Raw genomic sequence first — 21,385 nt, 5'->3', positions numbered from 1 at the left:
TCTTAAACTTCTTCCCATCCTGTACACATTCTTCCAAGTTCACTCCAAGGCTACAAGTTCTTTGACTTCTTTTCTGATCATCCAACCCTGCTCTCAGAAGGTGTCCTGCAGTCCCATCCTTTTAGAGTAATGAGTGAAATTGTTCCTAATTTTCTCCAAATCAAAAGCCTCTTACCTATGTGTCTATATATGAACGAGAAAATGCCAGGAGGTAGATAATATTATGGGATACGGAAGGAAAAAGGCAAAGAACAAGTTCTATCTGCTTTTTCATTTATGATGTTGTCTACATTCTCCCCAACCTATCAGTCCCTCCTAACCTCTCTGACTCTCTACCACCTTACATTTTCTGTCCTACTGCATCAGTCAAAAAAAATTCGAATTCTCCCTTCTTACACTGGGCTTATAATGAAGAAAACAGTACAGTCATGCAGACAGGTGCCATGACTGGTCTCCTACTTCAGGTGGACTATAACACTTCTATAACCTTATTTTTGATCAGCAAATTTTCACATAGTCTTCAATAACTTAAAACATTCACCACATTAACATTCACACACACAAAAAAGAGGCACACAAGAATGTAACTACCTCATCATCTCCCTAGCAAACTGACATATGTTGACACCATCCTTTCTTCTGTCACTGTAGTTTCACAGGATAAACTATCTGTTTCATTTCCTATTCAAGGCCAATCCCTCCAGCTGCGCTTGTGATCCACTGATTCTTACAAATTCCTCTTTCACAGACCCTTGATCCACTAATAATCCCATATGCCTTTACTGATTTCCCCCTGAATTTACTGAGGTATAAGTGCATACCATTTTCGAGTTTTATTATTGATACAAACCCATGAAACCATCATGACAATCACAATGATGAAGACTTACATCATCCCCAAGAGACTCCTCATGCTCCTTTGTAATACATCCCTGTTTCTATTCCCATCCCCACACAGTCAATGATCTACTATCTACCACTACAGATTAGTTTTCATTTTCTAGAATTTTCTATAAATGAAACTAGGTAGTAAAGACTGTGACCATGCCAATATGCAAAGCTGTGGGTATGTCCAGGAAATATCTGAAAAGACTCTAATCTCACACCTCTTAATGCCATACAAGCAGGACTTAAAGGCTAAAGCAGAGTTTCATTAAATAACAAGATACCACTACACACCTATTAGAATGGCTAAATCCAGAACACTGACAACAACAAAAATATTGATGAGGATGTGGAGCAACAGGAACTCTCATCCACTGGTAGTGAGAATGCAAAATGGCACAGCCACTTTGTAAGACAGTTTGGTGGCTTCTTACTAAACTAAACATACTCTTACCATGCAGTCCAGCAACTGTGCTGATATTTGCCCAAAGGAACTGAAAAGTTATGTCCACACAAAAGCCTACACACAATGTTTACAGCAGCTTTACTCATAATTACCAAAACTTGGAAGCAACCAAGATGTACTTTAGTAGATGAATGTGTAAACAAACTGTAATACATCCAGACGATGGAATATTATTCAGCACTAAAAAGAAATGAGCTATCAAGCCATGACAGATATGGAGGAATTTTAAATGCATATTATTAAGTGAAAGAAGCCAATCTCAAAAGGCTACATACTGTATGATTCCATCTATATGACATTCTGGAAAAGGCAAAATTATGTAAACAGTAAAAAGATCTGTGATTATGGGGAAGGGGGGTGGGGAACGGGTTTAGGATGAACAGGTGGGGCACAGAAGATTTTTAGGGCAGTGGAACTACTCTGTATGATACCATAATGGTGGATACATGTCATTAGACATCTGTCCAAACCCATAAAATATACAATACCAAGAGTGAACCCTAATGTAAACTATGGTCTTTGAGTATCAACATAGGTTCATCAGTTTTAACAAATGTACTACTCTGGTGGAGGATGTTGATAATAGGTTAGGCTATGCATGTGTGGGGATAGGGAGTATACAGGAAATCTCTAGAACTTTCATTCAATTTTGCTGTAAACTTAATACTGCTCTAAAAAGTAAAGTCTATTAAAAAAAAAAAGAAGAAGAAGAAGAAGAACCATATAGCAATTTTGGAATCGAAAAGTAAAATAACTACAATGAAAATTTCACTAGAGGGGGGCTTAGCAGCAAATTCAAGCTGGCAGAAGAAAGAATCAGCAAACTTGAAGATAGGCAATTGAAAATATCCTGTCTGAGCAATAAATAGAAAAAGAGAATTAGAAAAAAATCAACAGAGCCTCAGTGACCTTTGGGACACCATCAAGCCTATAAATATACTCATAGTGGCAGTCTCAGGAGGAGAGGAGAGAAAGAAAAGGGCAGAAAGAATATCTAAAGAAATGATGGCTGAAAACTTCCCAACTTTGATAAAAAAAAAAAAATTTAACCTCTACATCCAAGAAACTCAACGAATTCCAAGTAGGTTCCACACCTACACATATCATAATCAAACTTTCAAAAGACAAAGACAAAGAGAGAATCTTGAAAGTAGCAAGAAAATAACTCCTCATGTACAAGAGATTCTCATGGATTAACAGCTGACCTCTCATCAGAAAACATGGAGGCCAAAAGGCAGTGAGATAACATAGTCAAGGTGAAGAAAGAAAAAGACTGTCATTCAAGAATTCTATATCCGTCAAAACTATGCTGCAAAAAACAAAGGAGAAACAGGTGATGAAGGAAAAAAAGAAGAAATTAAGAGAGTCCCAAATACAAAAACTGAGAAAATTCATTCCTAGAAGATCTGCTCGACAAAAAAATACTAAAGGGAGACCTTCAGTTAAAATCAAAGAACTATATGACAGTAACCCATATCTACACAAAAAATAAAGAGCACTGGTAAAGGTAACAACATGGGTAAATAGAAAAGACAGCATAAATGTATTTTTGTTCTTAACTCTTTTTTCTTCTATGTGACTTAAAAGACAACTGCATAAAGCAATAATTATAAAACTGTGTTCGTGAACTTATAATTTACAAAGAAGTATGCACTTAGCCACTGTGCAATAACATACATGCTAACCTTCTGTCAAAATCCCTATCATGTTGGAGCTAAGTCATTCAGGAAATGATAAAACAAATTATTCAATCCAGAAACTCTGCATACTTCCTAAAGTTCTATTAGGCAAACCCTCAATAAAAATACAGAGACTGTGAATGAGTTTAAGAGTTAAGTTTTTCCAGCTTCTGCACAGCAAAAGAAGCAATCAACAAAATGAAAAGGCAACCTACAGAGTGGAAGATATTTGCAAACTATTTATCTGATAAGTGGTTAATATCCAAAATATATCAGGAATGCATACAACTCAATAGCAAAAATCATCAACATCATCATCCAATTAAAAAATGGGCAGAGGGACTGAACAGATATTTTTCCAAAGAAGAAGATATACAGATGGCCAGCAGGTCCATGAAAAGGTGCTCAACATGACTAATCATCAAGGAAATGCAAATCAAATCCACAGTAAGATATCACCTCACACCTGTTAAAATGGCTATTATCATAAAGACAAGACATAACAAATGCTAGTGAGGATGCTGAGAAAACAGAACCCATGTATTCCTCAGAAGATATGTCTCTGTTTCAAAAAGAACATCTAGAATTGGGTTTTCATTTCCTAATAATACCTTAAATTTCAGCTATTAACCCAATTAACTCACAGAAGTTGAATTAATGCTATACTAAATTATGGTACTCTAAAATAGCAAAATTCCACACCAGTGATATTCATATTGGTTGAAATAATAATGTTTATGACTTTCAGGGAGTTAAAAATCACGTATCAAATGCTTATTCTGGTAGAGCATTATAAACACCAATTTACAGTTAATGGAAAACTGCCAAAATGAAAATTTTAAATAATAAACTTATATTCTAAAGCAAACTTAGGATCATATAGAACTTTTTTGTTCTGTTTATTTATTGATTTATTCAAAAAACATTTATGGGGCACCTGCTACGTTCCAGGTAGTTATGCTAGGAACTAGGGATAAAAAGACAAGGTCCCTGCCCTTCAAACTGTGCACAGTCTAGTGAGAAGCTCCCATTCTGAAATCAAAGAATTTATGACTAGAAGGGACCTTATAATTCCCTTATTTCACAAATAAGGAAACTGAGACTCATGGCTAGCTTAGCCACTAAGGCAGACACTCAGGTGTAAAGAAATCCTGCCTCATGTGTTCTTTGCATCATTCTTTTTCTTATGATTAAGAGTGATGATGGAGTGCTTCCATGTGAGTGAAGCAGAAATATGGAACCGTGGGCAATATATGTAACAATTACCAAATGAGAGACAGAAATATCTAATGGATATGGACAATATATTTAATAATTTAGAGACAGAAATCCCTTATAGATGTGATATCATGATAAAGCCCCAATAAGAAACTAAAACACTAAAATAAGAAACTGAAGAACTAAAATAAGGGAACATAATATTAAGACTTCTAAGCCATAATTATGATTTTGCCTCTGTTTACTGATCTGTAAAATGGGGATATTAAAAGTACTTATTTCATGATTGTTGTGAAAATTAAATTCATTAATACTTAAAAGCACTTAGTAAGCCTGGTACCTGGTAAATACTCAGGAAATGTTAGGTATTCTTATGGACAATCATTTCTTAAATGTACAAGTATGCCATATAAAGACAAAAAAAAAAATGATCTTTCTTTAAGGAATTCTCCTATTATTATGATAGTCTTATTTTTCTAGCAACTAGTAAAATGTAACACCAAAACACTTATTTCAGAAAAAATACTTTATATGCATAGTATCTAACAGTATCACCCTCTTCTCTATAAAGACATATATCAGTCCTAAAACTACAGGAAAGACAGATATTAATTAAATTACTAATTTAAATTAATAATTATACTCAATCATAATTCAAATTAATTAAATAATCATTTAGCTCCGTATTCCTAAGATTATAAATCCTAAATATCATTAAGAGAATGTTCAATGATGACTTTCAAGTAAACAAAAAGTTTATGCAACTTTTCTCATCTTATATAAAATATCCTTAAACTAATTAACATCTTTGAAATAACATGCATTCTATATATTAGTGAAGCTTTTATATTAATATCAATCATCATCCAATATCATAACAAAATAAATAATGTATTTATGTCCACTTACTGCAATCTCTCTACAAGCCGACATGGATATTCCTGTGCCTTCAATTTGCTTCAATGCATATTCCTTTTCATCTTTTCTGCATATGAACAAAAAAAATTATTTTTTTCTACACGTTATTTTCAGATTCAAAACTATAACTACAAAACAATGAAATGCACAACTCTCAGTGATATGTAAACACCCTCACTATGCATGCATTGCTTATTATTTCTGATAATATTTCCATTACAATAATGTGAAATACCAAAACAATTCATGTCACAATGAAAACACTAGACAGAGCCAAAACACAAAATACAAAATTGAAACAGAATAGGATACTAAACACAGCACTAGTTTCAAAAAGTAAACAAGCATAAATATAAACTCAAGCATATTGCAAGATAATTCTACTGTTTTAATTATCTGGAGTCCATGAAAGCATTCTGTTATAAACATTAATTACAAAAATAAATGACAGATGTAAACTTCCATATTTGTTTAAAGTAATTTCACAGTATAAGACCCACTTAATAAATGGGGGAGTTATAGAAGAATGTTTACCCACTAAGACACGCTAGTTTTCACCTAGGACAGGGGACATTCAAAATCCCTAAGACCTCAACCAAAAGCCTTGGAAACACTTCAAAACTGGCCACCAACACCTCATTCTCAAGATCTCTAGGAAAAACTCAGTAGTTACAGTGAATTTTCCAATTAATGGAGGTAGAATTAGGAATTCTGGGAAACCCCGGTAGTTACCAGGGTGCTTAACCAAGGGAAGACAACAGCTCAATAATGGTGATACAGTCCATAGAAATAGTAATAGTATCAGATGAGTGTCTAGTGCAACACTGTATCCTCAGGGTACTAACACCAGAAACAGCCATAGCAAGGCCCCAGCTGAATGTCACAAATGTGATTCCTATCACTGGTTATTCTGACAAGAGGAGTATAATCCATGCCCTCTGAGTTTTGCCTTTTGATTATATTAGAGCCTCAAGAGGGTATCACCATGTCATGAAGGTTTTGTCCAATGATAGTACCTAAGTAGTGCCACATCTGTCCTACTTACCTATTCCTCATTTTCCCCATTCTGTGTTTACTAGCGGATAAAGCAGTTTAAGAGGTTACTCATAATATGCATTTTAAAACATCATTTTAGGTGCATTTTGAGGATTTTCACAATCATCTATGTTTTGAGCAAATAACTGAGTTATGGTTACTTTTTCCCACAGTCTGAAAATTGTATCTATTTTTCTTCCAATATATGACATTCAGGAAACAATTAAGCAGCATTTTGATAAACAGAAATTGTACCACATATGTCAACAGGATAGACTGTTATGCAATTATTAAAATAATCATGAAGATCATTAGAAACATGGAAAATGTTTACCATATGTTGCTAAGAAAATACATAAATCATACCGTATAAAAATATATACATTTAGACATATGTTGAAGGTGATATAAAAAAAGAAAAACAGTTGTGTTAAGATGTAGAAATTTGGGCTTCCCTGGTGGCGCAGTGGTTGGGAATCTGCCTGACAATGCAGGGGACACGGGTTCGAGCCCTGGTCTGGGAAGATCCCACATGCCGCGGAGCGACTGGGCCCGTGAGCCACAACTACTGAGCCTGAGCGTCTGGAGCCTGTGCTCCGCAACAAGAGAGGCCGCGACAGTGAGAGGCCTGCGCACCGCGATGAAGAGTGGCCCCCACTCGCCGCAACTGGAGAAAGCCCTCACACAGAAACGAAGACCCAACACAGCCAAAAATCAAAATAATAAATAAATAATAAATTTTAAAAATTAAAAAAAAAAAAGATGTAGAAAGTTATGTTAACTACCTTAATGCCAATATTATATTGTCTTTTAAATTAGAATTAGAGGGAAAAAGAAAAAAAACAAAATAATTTGATACTCTGAAAACAGTCGCCCATTAAAACAATCTTTAGTATTTTCAAAGTGATATCTTAGGCATGTTTTAAAGAGCAAAGTGTTCCTTTTTCTCCATCCTGTTTCCTCCAAACATAAAACTACACGTTTTTCAGACCACCCAGAGGCCACTAAGAAGTACAAGCAGCAGGTGAAGGTGACTGAATGTAATTAAAGCCAAATATCCCCCCTACCTTGAAAGTATGTGTGGGTATGTGTGTGAAAGCATTTGTGCCTGAGATGCTTAACACAATGCTTACAATGTAAATTTCATACAATTAATAATTAAATTAACTACCAGGTATCTACTACTAAATATTTAATTGAATAAATTCTTAAAGTTATACATGCTTTCTGATAAAACTTTCATATGAAATTATAATTTTCTTTTAAACAGAAATATTTCAATCCCCAGTTCCCCTAAATGAAGTGCTCCAGAAGCTCATGTAATTGCATAGTTTTATTTTTAATACTGTAAAGAATATTACACAATCTGGATAGGTTATTGTTGCTATGGAAACTATAAGATTTTTGCAGTAAGTCAAAAAGTGCAAAATTAACACATCACATTAATGACTTTTGAATTTCACATCCAGGCTGTCAAAAGAATTTGAAAGCTTGAGCAGAATAGACTGAAGCATAGGCCTCTTACTCTGAATTATATGGATAGGATCTAGGAACAAACCCAGTAATTATTTCACTTAATAAGTTTAAATATAACTTCCATCTGCTAAATTAATAAAATACTCAAAGATCTGCAAACTTAAGATTTATCTGCAGCTTTTGCATTGAGAATGAAATAAAGTGCATATATCATTACCAGTTCTCTTGTATATTAACTGTTGGATGATAAGCGATGATGTGGCACCTCTGAGGTTCACCATATGAAGAAGTGGCAGAATCCCAGCGGGCATATGGACTCACTTTCATCACTGTGCTATGTCAATGCCAAGCTGTGGTCAGATGCCAATACCTTAGTTATGAAAACTAAAGATTTGTCCTTTCCCACAATGCCCACAAATATTTCAATGACTGGCACATGGGGCAGAGAAGCCTTATTGCTCTCATCCCATGTGAGAGCCCTTCTCCAGGAGCTCGTGTGAAAATTCATACCCCATGGCTTATATGTTTCAGGCACACATAATATTAAGTATCATAAAGGTATAATTTGTTCTTTTACCTGACAAGGCTGAAAAGGAGGTGAACCTGGCCTCCATGGCTATGATAACCTGGCTTTTAGAGGCAGCCCAGTTCTTCCCTAAAACTATTTTATTTCTAAATTACTTTTATCTAAATAAAAGAAGTTTATTATTTACTACAATAAAGACAGAGCAATTCCAAAGCCTTCAGGGAAACTGCTTTCTAAATTTTAGTGCATATTAGATACTACTGTTAGAGCAACTGCACATTGAAAATAATTAAAGGAGTTTACTAAATAAATCCAGGTGAATTAAAAATAAATTTATAGTATAAACGTGGATTTATTTAATATAGAATGTTTTGAATTTAAAGACATTTCTCCTATACATCTGTAATATGTATCAAAACCATGCCAGCTTCCCTCTCAGCATTCATCACAAAGAAAAACAAGTGTTCAATGGGAACATTATATAACTACAAAATAGAAAAATTAATTTGGCAGAGACTGGGATTCTATTACATTTTCCATCTGAGACACTATGTTCTGGAAAACTCTTGATGCAAGCAATTCTATAGATAGCACAAAAAATAAGAAGCACATATTTGTGCAAATTGTAGAAATCACTGCCTTAAAATGAAAGCATTATCTCAGGCAGAAAACTAGGCTCAGTGGTAGAATTTAAATGTAATTCAGGGAAGAATTTCTCAAGCCTAAAGACGCAGTTTCAGTAGGAACATCTTTTGAATGAACTATTAGGAACTGGTCTAATGAAAAAAATAGTCTTATACCTTTCAAAAATGTCCAAGCTTGATGACCAGCCTCCAGTCACGTTTAGCAAGGTGAAGCACCATTCAGCAGCTCGTATGCACAAGTGTAGTTAAGGTTTGGCCAAACCCCACTCGTTACAATCATAATTAGACAGGTTCAAGGCTTTTTGGCTCCTATTAATACTACTACCAGGTGTCCAGATCAGCCCTGGGCCATCTTTGGTCCCAAGGACCTATGACAGACAAAAAATTTAGAAGAATCTTTTAAGAAAAGATGAAGGAATTCAGGCTCAAGCAAAACCGAGGGGAAAATTTTAGTCTTCAAACTAATAGGGTTAAAATCCTTTTTTGTTTCTAAGGAAAACAGAGGGTCCTTACTATTTTATTTTACATCAAGCAACAAACAAACAGAGTCAATATTTTATGTTCCAATACTGTGCCAAACTCTGAGGATGAACAAAATTAAAGACTAGCTACCCTAGATATCAGAGTTCACAATCCACCTGGAAAGAGATTGTGAGTGGGAAATATAAACAGATAACTCTGATATGACTCCCTCTGCACCGAAGACGTATGCATAACAGGCACAGAGAGAATGAGACTAGTATTTCTTCTCAGAGCTTTAAGGAAGATAACTACATAGTGATGCCTTTGAGGGAGGAGTTTCCCAGGCAGAAAAGGGACGAGAGGGTCAGAGAATTCCAGGTAGAAGTAGGGCATGAGAAAAATAACCAGGAAACCACTGGTATTCAGTATGGCTGGAAGCTGGGGGCATGATGACAAGGTGCAAGAGATGAGGTTAGGTTAGAAAAGTAAAGGGAAGGGACCAAGTGAGTTCAGCAAAGAAACTTGTACTTCATATGTAAACAGTGTGGATCAAATGGTTTTGAGAACAGAAAAGGTACATAACAGATCTTTGCTCAGGGAGATAAATCTGGTAACTATAAACTGGTGGCAGAGCAAACATCTGGGAGGTTGCTCAAACGTCCAAAGAAGAGAAGATGAGGACTAGATTAGAATAGGCAGAGGAGAACAAATATGGACTCAAAAGACATTCCTGCGTCAGAAGTGATATAATTTAGTAACCAATTTGATTCTGTAGGTGAAGGAAAGGAAGGCTGTGAAGATGGGTGAAGCTTCCACTTTGCCTAATCGTGCCAATGATAACGATTAAGCAGAGAAATGATGACATGAATAAATGGAGACCAGGAAATATAAGATTTTATCCTAAAGGCAATGAAAGTTACATATAAAGACTAATCTCATTAGGAAGGACTGAGATTAGAGGTGTGAAAAACAATTAGGAGTTACTGCAATGAAAGGGTGAGAAGGGAAGACCCTGGATTAGTATAATACAATGTTAGCTTCCAAAAGGGGCTTGCGACAATCCTGTTACAACCTCCTCATGAAGATGAAGAAGGTAGACCATCAGCCAGAAGCAGAGCTCAGATGAAATCTTCCAAGTGCAACATTCTCCATAATAGAATGGTAACTAACAATAAGACTGGAGAGAAGAAATACTTGTGACAGTCATTTTTAAATAGGAATTGGCAGGACCAAATGAACAAATAATGAAAATCAAGAAGGCTGAATCAAAGATAAGTCTGGGGTTTTGGCTTGGTTGATGGGGTGGATGATACTATTGAGAACAAAACTCAGGTCACATCTCAGAAGGTTCTTCAGCTTGTAAATGACTCCTTCAGATAGAAAGAAACTCTAACCAAAAATATCTGAGAAGTTCAAAAAGAAGATGCCCTAAAGATGTTACCAGGCCTATTGTGGTGGATCATTTCACAATACATACAAATATTGAATCATTACAATTTTTTACACCTGAAACTAATATAATGTTATATGTCAATTACACCTTGATTTAAAAAAAAAAAAAGTTTACTGAGGGCCTGCCATAGGAGTTTCAGATTTAAAGGACTTGAGCTTACAGACATGATATTGGATTGGAAGAAGTAGCACGTAGATAAATAACTTTTTTGGTGCCCAGGAAAGAAGTTGAGGCAACATGGGAAGGAGGAAAGGAGAACAAGAGACAGGGAAGAAAAGAAGAAAGACAGAACAATTTCTGAACACTTCTCTCTCACATCCCTTAAGAAGACAAACAATTCTATGAATTCGTCCTTTAAGTTTTCTTTTCCAAACCTTAAAACTAGAATTCAAATTAATGGAATCATCAGAAATATAGTACTCAAGATGGCACAGTATGACCATATGCAGATTTTATAACCAGGTGTTACCAATAAGACTTTATTCAAACAATATGACACCTGAGTCTTGCAAACTTTTTTTTTTTTTGCAGTTTTTTAAAATTGAAGTACAGCTGATTTACAATGTGTCAGGTGTACAGCAAAGTGATTCAGTTATGCACATATATAATCTTTTTCAGATTCCTTTCCCTTACAGGTTATTACAAGATACTGAATATAGTTCCCTGTGCTATAACAGTAGGTCCTTGTTCTTTATCTATTTTATATATAGTAGTGTGTATCTGTTAATCCCAAATCCCTCATTTATCTGTCCCCCCTTTATGTCTGTGAGTCTATCTCTGTTTTGTAATTAAGTTCCTTTGTATCATTCTTTTAGATTCTACCTATACGTGAAATCATATGGTATTTGTCTTTCTCTGACATACTTCACTTAGTATGATAATCTCTAGGTACATCCATTTTGTTGCAAATGGCATTATTTCATTCTTTTTTATGGCTGAGTAATATTCCACTGTTTATATATACCACATCTTCTTTATCCATTCACCTGTTGACAGACATTTAGGTTGCTTCCATGTCTTGGCTACTGTAAATAGTGCTATGAATATTGGGGTACATATATCTTTTCAAATTAGAGTTTTCTCCAGATATATGCCCAAGGGTGGGACTGCAGGATCATGTGCCAACTCTATTTTTAGTTTTTCAAGGAACCTCCATACTGTTCTCCATAGTGGCTGCACCAATTTACATTCCCACACCAACAGTGTACGAGGGTTCCTTTTTCTCCACACCCTCTCCAGCATTTGTTATTTGTAGACTTTTTCTTTTTTTTGGCCATGCCGCACAGCATGTAGGATCTTAGCTCCCCGATCGGGGATCGAACCCATGCCCCCTGCAGTGAGTGGAAGCACGGAGTCCTAACCACTGGACTGCCAGGGAATTCCTGTAGACTTTTTAATGATGCCCATTCTGCCTGGTGTGAGATGATACCTCATTATTGTTTCGACTTGCATTTCTCTAATAATCAGTGATACTGAGCATCTTTTCATGTGCCTGTTGGCCATCTGTATGTCTTCTTTGGAGAAATGTCTATTTAGGTTTTCTGCCCATTTTTTTACTGGGTTGTTTGTATTTTTTCTATATTAAGTTGCATGAGCTATTTGTATATTTTGGAAATTAGTCCCTTGTCAGTATCACTGTTTGCAAATATTTTCTCTCAGTCCGAAGGCTGTCTTTTCATTTTGTTTATGGTTTCTTTTGCTTTGTAAATGCTTTTCAGTTTAACTAGGTCCCATTTGTTTACTTTTGGGTTTGTTTTCCATTACTCTAAGAGATGGATCTAAAAAAATATTGCTGTGATTTACATCAGAGTTTTCTGCCTTTGTTTTCCTCTACGAGTTTTATACTGTCCAGTCTTACATTTAAGTCTTTAACCCATTTTGAGTTTATTTTTGTATATGGTATTAGATAATGTTCTAATTTTATTCTTTTGCATGTAGCTGTCCAGTTTTCCCAGCACCACTTACTGAAGAGACTGTCTTTTCTCCATTGTATGTTCTTGCCTCCTTTGTCATAGATTAATTGACCACAAGTGCGTAGGTTTATTTCTGTTCTTTCTATCCTGTTCCATTGATCTACGTGTCTGCTTTTGTGCCAGTACCATCCTGTTTTGATTACTGCAGCTTTGTAGTACAGTCCGAAGCCAGGGAACGTGTTTCCTCCAGCTCTGTTCTTTCTTCTTAAGATTGTTTTTGCAATTCGGGGTCTTTTGTGTTTCCACACAAATTAAAAAATTTTTTGTTCCAGTTCTGTGAAAAATGTCACTGGTAATTTGAAAGGGATTGCACTGAATCTGTACATTGCTTTGGGTAGTATAGTCATTTTCACAATATTAATTCTTCCAATCTAAGAACATGGTATATTTCTCCATCTGTTTGTGTCATCTTCAATTTCTTTCATCAGTGTCTTACAGTTTTCAGAGTACAGGTCTTTCACCTCCTTAGGTAGGTTTATTCCTAGGTATTTTATTCTTTTTGATGTGATGGTAAATGGGATTGTTTCCTTAATTTCTCTTTCTGATATGTTGTTGTTAGTGTATAGAAATGCAACAGATTTCTGTGTATTAATTTTGTATCCAGCAATGTAACTGAATTCATTGATGAGCTCAAGTAGTTTTCTGGTGGCATCTTTAGGACTTTCTATGTCTAGTATCATGTTATCTGCAAACAGTGACAGTTTTACTTCTTCCTTTCCAACTTGGATTTCTTTTATTTCTTTTTCTTTTCAGATTGCTGTGGCTAGGACTTCCAAAACTATGTTGAATAAACATGGCGAGAGTGGGCATCCTTGTCTTATTCCTGATCTTAGAGGGAATGCTTTCAGCTTTTCACCATTGAGTATGATGTTAGCTGTGGGTTTGTCAATAATTGTTTTCTTCAAGAAGAATGCTGCCATAAATCAATGTTATATCGCTTTCACTTAATATGTGATGATTTGGCTTAGCAGATTAAGAGGCTTCCATATCACATAGAAAATAAGAATAGGGCTTCCCTGGTGGCGCAGTGGTTGAGAATCTGCCTGCCAATGCAAGGGACACGGGTTCGAACCCTGGTCTGGGAAGATCCCACATGCCGCGGAGCAACTGGGCCCGTGAGCCACAGCTACTGAGCCTGCGCGTCTGGAGCCTGTGCTCCGCAACAAGAGAGGCCGCGATAGTGAGAGGCCCACGCACCGCGATGAAGAGTGGCCCCCGCTTGCCACAACTAGAGAAAGCCCTCGCACAGAAACGAAGACCCAACACAGCCATAAATAAATAAATAAAAATAAATTTAAAAAAAAAAACCAATAGAGCTGAACACAGATTTAAAAAAAAAAAAAAAAAAAAGAAAAGAAGAATAAAAGAGTATGGGGGTGGGGCTAATGGCAGACTCTGGGAAAGCTCACGCCAAGGAGTACTTCCCAGAACTTCTGCTGCCAGTGTTCTTGTCCTCATGGTGAGCCACAGCCACCCCCCTCCTCCCCACCTTTGCAGGAGACCCTCCAATAATAGCAGTTTTTCAGGGGAGAAAAAGCTTATATTTGAAAATGAAGCACAGATATCTTCAGCTTCTCCAGTGAACAGAGCAACTGAAATCAGATGTTCTAATAAGAGTACTCTTAAAATCATAACAGGTATTCTGATAGAGGTGAAAAGATAAAAATAGCCTGGATCAGAAGATCTTTTTAAAATTTCAACAATTCTTCCACAAATGTTCTTCATAACAAAAGAAAAGAAATTTTCCGACAAGACAGCAGACAGCAGAAGCAAGAACCACCCAATCCTGCAGCCTGTGGAACAAAAACCACATTCACAGAAAGATAGACAAGATGAAAAGGCAGAGGGCTATGTACCAGATGAAGGAACAAGATAAAACCCCAGAGAAACAACTAAATGAAGTGGAGATAGGCAACCTTCCAGAAAAACAATTCAGAATAATGATAGTGAAGATGATCCAGGACCTTGGAATAAGAATGGAGGCAAAGATCAAGAAGATGCAAGAAATGTTTAACAAAGACCTAGAAGAATTAAAGAACAAACAAACAGAGATAAACAATACAATAACTGAAATGAAAACTACACTAGAAGGAATCAATAGCAGAATAACTGAGGCAGAAGAACGGATAAGTGAACTGGAAGACAGAATGGTGGGATTCATTGCTGCAGAAGCAGAATAAAGAAAAAACAATGAAAAGAAATGAAGACAGCCTAAGAGACCTCTGGGACAACATTAAACGCAACAACATTCATACTATAGGGGTCTCAGAAGGAGAAGACAGAAAGGACCCAAGAAAATATTTGAAGAGATTATACTCGAAAACTTCCCTAACATGGGAAAGGAAATAGCCACCCAAGTCCAGGAAGCACACAGAGTCCCATACAGGATAAACCCAAGGAGAAACACGCCGAGACACATAGTAATCAAAGTGGCAAAAATTACAGACAAAGAAAAATTATTGAAAGCAGCAAGGGAAAAATGACAAATAACATACAAGGGAACTCCCATAAGGTTAACAGCTGATTTCTCAGCAGAAACTCTATAAGCCAGAAGGGAGTGGTATGACATATTTAAAGTGATGAAAGGGAAGAACCTACAACCAAGATTACTCTACCCGGCAAGGATCTCATTCAGATTTGACAGAGAAATCAAAAGCTTTACAGACAAGCACAAGCTAAGAGAATTCAGCACCACCAAACCAGCTCTACAACAAATGCTAAAGGAACTTCTCTAAGTGGGAAACACAAGAGAAGAAAAGGACCTACAAAAACAAACCCAAAACAATTAAGAAAATGGTCATAGGAACATACATATCGATAATTACCTTAAACATGAATGGATTAAATGCTCCAACCAAAAGACACAGGCTTGCTGAATGGATACAAAAACAAGACCCATATACATGCTGTCTACAAGAGACCCACTTCAGCCCTAGGGACACATACAGACTGAAAGTGAGGGGATGGAAAAAGATATTCCATGCAAATGGAAATCAAAAGAAAGCTGGAGTAGCAATACTCATATCAGATAAAATAGACTTTAAAATAAAGAATGTTCCAAGAGACAAGGAAGGACACTACATAATGATCAAGGGATCAATCCAAGAAGAAGATATAACAATTTTAAATATATATGCACCCAACATAGGAGCACCTCAATACATAAGGCAACGGCTAACGGCTATAAAAGAGGAAATCGACAGTTACACAATAATAGTGGGGGGCTTTAACACCTCACTTACACCAATGGACAGATTATCCAAAATGAAAATAAATAAGGAAACACAAGCTTTAAATGACACAACAGACCAGATAGATTTAATTGATCTTTATAGGACATTCTATCCAAAAACAGCAGATTTCACTTTCTTCTCAAGTGCGCACGGAACACTCTCCAGGACAGATCACATCTTGGGTCACAAATCAAGCCTCAGTAAATTTAAGAAAACTGAAATCAAGCATCTTTTCTGACCACAACGCTATGAGGTTAGAAATGAATTACAGGGAAAAAAACGTAAAAAACACAAACACATGGAGGCTAAACAATATGTTACTAAATAACCAAGAGATCACTGAAGACATCAAAGAGGAAATCAAAAAATACCTAGAGACAAATGACAATGAAAACACAACGATCCAAAACCTATGGGATGCAGCAAAAGCAGTTCTAAGAGGGAAGTTTATAGCTATACAAGCCTACCTCAAGAAACAAGAAACATCTAAAAAAAATGAACTAACCCTACACCTAAAGGAACTAGAGAAAGAAGAACAAACAAAACCCAAAGTTAGCAGAAGGAAAGAAATCATAAAGATCAGAGCAGAAATAAATGAAATAGCAACAAAGAAAACAATAGCAAAGATCAATAAAACTAAAAGTTGGTTCTTTGAGAAGATAAACAAAATTGATAAGCCATTAGCCAGACTCATCAAGAAAAAGAGGGAGAGGACTCAAATCAATAAAATCAGAAATGAAAAAGGAGAAGTTACAACAGACACTGCAGAAATACAAAGCATCCTAAGAGACTACTACAAGCAACTTTATGCCAATAAAATGGACAACCTGGAAGAAATGGACAAATTCTTAGAAAGGTATAACCTTCCAAGACTGAACCAGGAAGAAACAGAAAATATGAACAGACCAATCACAAGTAATGAAATTGAAACTGTGATTAAAAATCTTCCAACAAGCAAAAGTCCAGGACCAGATGGCTTCACAGGTGAATTCTATCAAACATTTAGAGAAGAGCTAACACCCATCCTTCTCAAACTCTTCCAAAAAATTGCAGAGGAAGGAACACTCCCAAACTCATTCTATGAGGCCACCATCACCCTGATACCAAAACCAGACAAAGATACTACAAAAAAAGAAAATTACAGACCAATATCACTGATGAATATAGATGCAAAAATCCTCAACAAAATACTAGCAAACAGAATCCAACAACACATTAAAAGGATCATACACCACGATCAAGTGGGATTTATCCCAGGGATGCAAGGATTCTTCAGTATATGCAAATCAATCAATGTGATACACCATATTAACAAACTGAAGAATAAAAACCATATGATCATCTCAATAGATGCAGAAAAAGCTTTTGACAAAATTCAACACCCATTTATGATAAAAACTCTCCAGAAAGTGGGCATAGAGGGAACCTACCTCAACATAATAAAGGCCATATATGACAAACCCACAGCAAACATCATTCTCAATGGTGAAAAACTGAAAGCATTTCCTCTAAGATCAGGAACAAGACAAGGATGTCCACTCTCACCACTATTATTCAACATAGTTCTGGAAGTCCTAGCCACGGCAATCAGAGAAGAAAAAGAAATAAAAGGAATACAAATTGGAAAAGAAGAAGTAAAACTGTCACTGTTTGCGGATGACATGATACTATACGTAGAGAATCCTAAAACTGCCACCAGAAAACTCCTAGAGCTAATTAATGAATATGGTAAAGTTGCAGGATACAAAATTAATGCACAGAAATCTCTTGCATTCCTATACACTAATGATGAAAAATCTGAAAGAGAAATTATGGAAACACTCCCATTTACCATTGCAACAAAAAGAATAAAATACCTAGGAATAAACCTACCTAGGGAGACAAAAGACCTGTATGCAGAAAACTATAAGACACTGATGAAAGAAATTAAAGATGATACCAACAGATGGAGAGATATACCATGTTCTTGGATTGGAAGAATCAACATTGTGAAAATGAGTATACTACCCAAAGAAATCTACAGATTCAATGCAATCCCTATCAAATTACCAATGGCATTTTTTACGGAGCTAGAACAAATCATCTTAAAATTTGTATGGAGACACAAAAGACCCCGAATAGCCAAAGCAGTCTTGAGGGAGAAAAACGGAGCTGGAGGAATCAGACTCCCTGACTTCAGAATATACTACAAAGCTACAGTAAGCAAGACAATATGGTACTGGCACAAAAACAGAAACATAGATCAATGGAACAAGATAGAAAGCCCAGAGATAAACCCATGCACCTATGGTCCACTAATCTATGACAAAGGAGGCAAAGATATACAATGGAGAAAAGACAGTCTCTTCAATAAGTGGTGCTGGGAAAACTGGACAGCTACATGTAAAAGAATGAAATTAGAATACTCCCTAACACCATACACAAAAATAAACTCAAAATGGATTCGAGACCTAAATGTAAGACCGGACACTATAAAGCTCTTAGAGGAAAACACAGGAAGAACACTCTTTGATATAAATCACAGCAAGATCTTTTTTGATCCACCTCCTAGAGTAATGGAAATAAAAACAAAATTAAACAAATGGGACCTAATGAAACGTAAAAGCTTTTGCAAAGCAAAGGAAGCTACAAACAAGACGAAAAGACAACCCTCAGAATGGGAGAAAATATTTGCAAATGAATCATCAGAGAAAAGATTAATCTCCAAAATACATAAACAGCTCATGCAGCTCAATATCAAAAACACAAACAACCCAATCAAAAAATGGGCAGAAGACCTAAATAGACATTTCTCCAAAGAAGACATACAGATGGCCAAGAAGCACATGAAAAGCTGCTCAGCATCACTAATTATTAGAGAAATGCAAATTAAAACTACAATGAGGTATCACCTCACACCAGTTAGAATGGGCATCATCAGAAAATCTACAAACAACAAATGCTGGAGAGGGTGTGGAGAAAAGGGAACCCTCTTGCACTGTTGGTGGGAATGTAAATTGATACAGCCACTATGGAGAACAGTATGGAGGTTTCTTAAAAAACTAAAAATAGAATTACCATATGACCCAGCAATCCTACTACTGGGCATATACCCAGAGAAAACCATAATTCAAAAGGACACATGCACCCCAATGTTCATTGCAGCACTATTTACAATAGCCAGGTCATGGAAGCAACCTAAATGCCCATCGACAGACAAATGGATAAAGAAGATGTGGTACATATATACAATGGAATATTACTCAGCCATAAAAAGGAATGAAATTGGGTTATCTGTAGAGACGTGGATGAATCTAGAGACTGTAATACAGAGTGAAGTAAGTCAAAGAGAAAAACAAATATCGTATATTAACGCATATATGTGAAACCTAGAAAAATGGTACAGATGAACCAGTCTGCAGGGCAGAAATTGAGACACAGATGTAAAGAACAAACGTATGGACACCAAGGGGGGAAAGCGGTGGGGGGTGTGATGAATTGGGAGATTGGGATTGACATATATACACTAATATGTATAAAATGGGTAACTAATAAGAACCTGCTGTATAAAAAAATAAATTAAAAAATTCCAAATTCAAAAAAAAGAATAAAACAATATGGAATAAAAATTTTGAAAAACAGAAACCAAAAAATATCATTTAGTTTTACATTGGTAATTCTGAATTATTCAATATCATGAACTCTATATTCATTCAGCCTAGCAGCAATGATTCCTTATTTGGGGACTCTTTCCTTTATTATACAATACCATAATGTTTTTTAATTTATCATGAAATTTTCCAAAAATGAACAAACAAAAAATCAAAATAAATGACAGTGATACTCTATGTAACTCTCACACAGCTTCAACAATTATCAATATGCGGCCAATCTTATTTCTACTGCCTCCACTTTTCTTGATTATTTTGAAACAAAATGCAGACGTCATATCATTTCATTTGCCGTAACAATTCAACACCACAGCATTTTTAATTATCAGGATTTTTTCATTTAAATGACAATAGTCCTTTAAAAATAATTCTGAAATATTAAAAATCTTGTACCAGAGGGTACTGTTATTATTTTGCACTCCCCTTATTAACAAATAATGTCAAATAACACTAGCACCTTCTTTATGCTTTCATCTACCATATATTTCATCTACTCGTTCTCTATCACCGATGTACAGTAATAGTCTCCCTTATTCAAGTTCAGTATTCCCTTGCAACATGGAAATCTGACAGTTTATCTTTTTGCCTTCATTCTTTAGAAAGACTGCTTTTATTTAGTCTCTTTTCTTAAAAACTGATTTATTAATTAATATATCTCTCTTTCTCTAAAAAACGATCTTCATTTTATACTATTTCTTTTATTCAGAATTCTAATTCAGATAAACATTTACTGTTTTAAAAGCTCTAAAATAATAAAATTCCAGAAACTCCTATTATGGCAAATTCTTATTGCTCAGAAGTGATTTTAATTAAAACAAACATATCTGCAGTAATGCTTTAAGAATTCAGGTATCAAAAGTGTTAAGTTTAAAACATATATAATTAAGGACTGTATTACACAGAAAGTAATCATTAGCAAATATTTAGTGTAAAACAATTATTTTATATAAACTATTATCTTCCTTTGAGAATTCATGATCTCAAGTTAGACTTACTTGCTACAGAAGGTAATGTAACAAGTAACGCCAGACATTCCTTTCAGAAATATTTTACTAAGCATGTGCTACGTGCCAGGCCTTGTGCTCTAAGAAAAATAAGAAGAAAAAGAGGATCCTTTCCCTTGTGAACCTTTACAATGAGAGACACACAAGCAAGGGATACAATCTGATAAGCACTATAAGGGACTTCCCTGGCGGTCCAGTGGTTAAGACTCCGAGCTTCCACTGCAGGGGGCACAGGTTCGATCCCTGGTTGGGGAACTAAGGTCCTGCATGCCATGTAGCGTGGCCAAAAACAAGAAACACAAGCACTATAACAGACAAATGTGCAAAGTACATCAGATAAAGAATATTAAGAAGGGTTTGGTTCTGGTGCAGGCAGTAGATAAAGAGGGCTATTAGGTAAATAATTTTCAAAGGGAACGTGCCAAGTGTACCTTGAAAGATAAGCAGGATTTCATTAAGCAAAGAAGGGTCAGAGCCTTATGGACACCAGAAATGTGTGAATAAAGTTTGAAGATTAAAATCCATGCTATATTCAAGAAATTAGCAGAAGACAAGTATAGCTAGAACACAAGAGATGAAGTAATACGTAAAAAGAGCAAAGAAGATGGAATTACCATAGTCTTGTATGGTATGCTAAAAAAGCTGGCATTTTTCCTGTATAATGGGAAGCCATCAGAGGTTTTCAAGCAAGAGAAATATATGATCAAACAAGTATTCTCAGTAAGCAGACAGTATGCAGAATGAATCAGAAGGTTTAAAGCCA

General features: G+C 35.7%; 1 protein-coding gene across 9 annotated transcripts in view; it reads right to left on the bottom strand.

Moving 5' to 3' along the window:
• The window catches only part of CDK19 (cyclin dependent kinase 19), a 180,058-nt gene that overhangs the window by 116,227 nt on the left and 42,446 nt on the right, over positions 1-21,385 (bottom strand). For all 9 annotated transcript variants that reach the window (XR_014248201.1, XR_014248202.1, XM_082404788.1 and 6 more), the window contains one exon: positions 5,158-5,233. Coding sequence is in view for 7 of the 9 variants with exons in the window: in XM_082404788.1 (XP_082260914.1) it covers positions 5,158-5,233 (76 nt within the window). In the remaining 2 variants the exon portion in view is untranslated. The remainder of the gene's footprint in view (positions 1-5,157; positions 5,234-21,385) is intronic.

The sequence above is a fragment of the Balaenoptera borealis genome, assembly GCF_965194805.1.
Source record: "Balaenoptera borealis genome assembly, chromosome: 9".
In the NCBI taxonomy this organism is placed as follows: Eukaryota; Metazoa; Chordata; class Mammalia; order Artiodactyla; family Balaenopteridae; genus Balaenoptera; species Balaenoptera borealis.
Note: the sequence above shows the minus strand (reverse complement) of the source record. Positions and strands in the feature narration are given on the sequence as shown.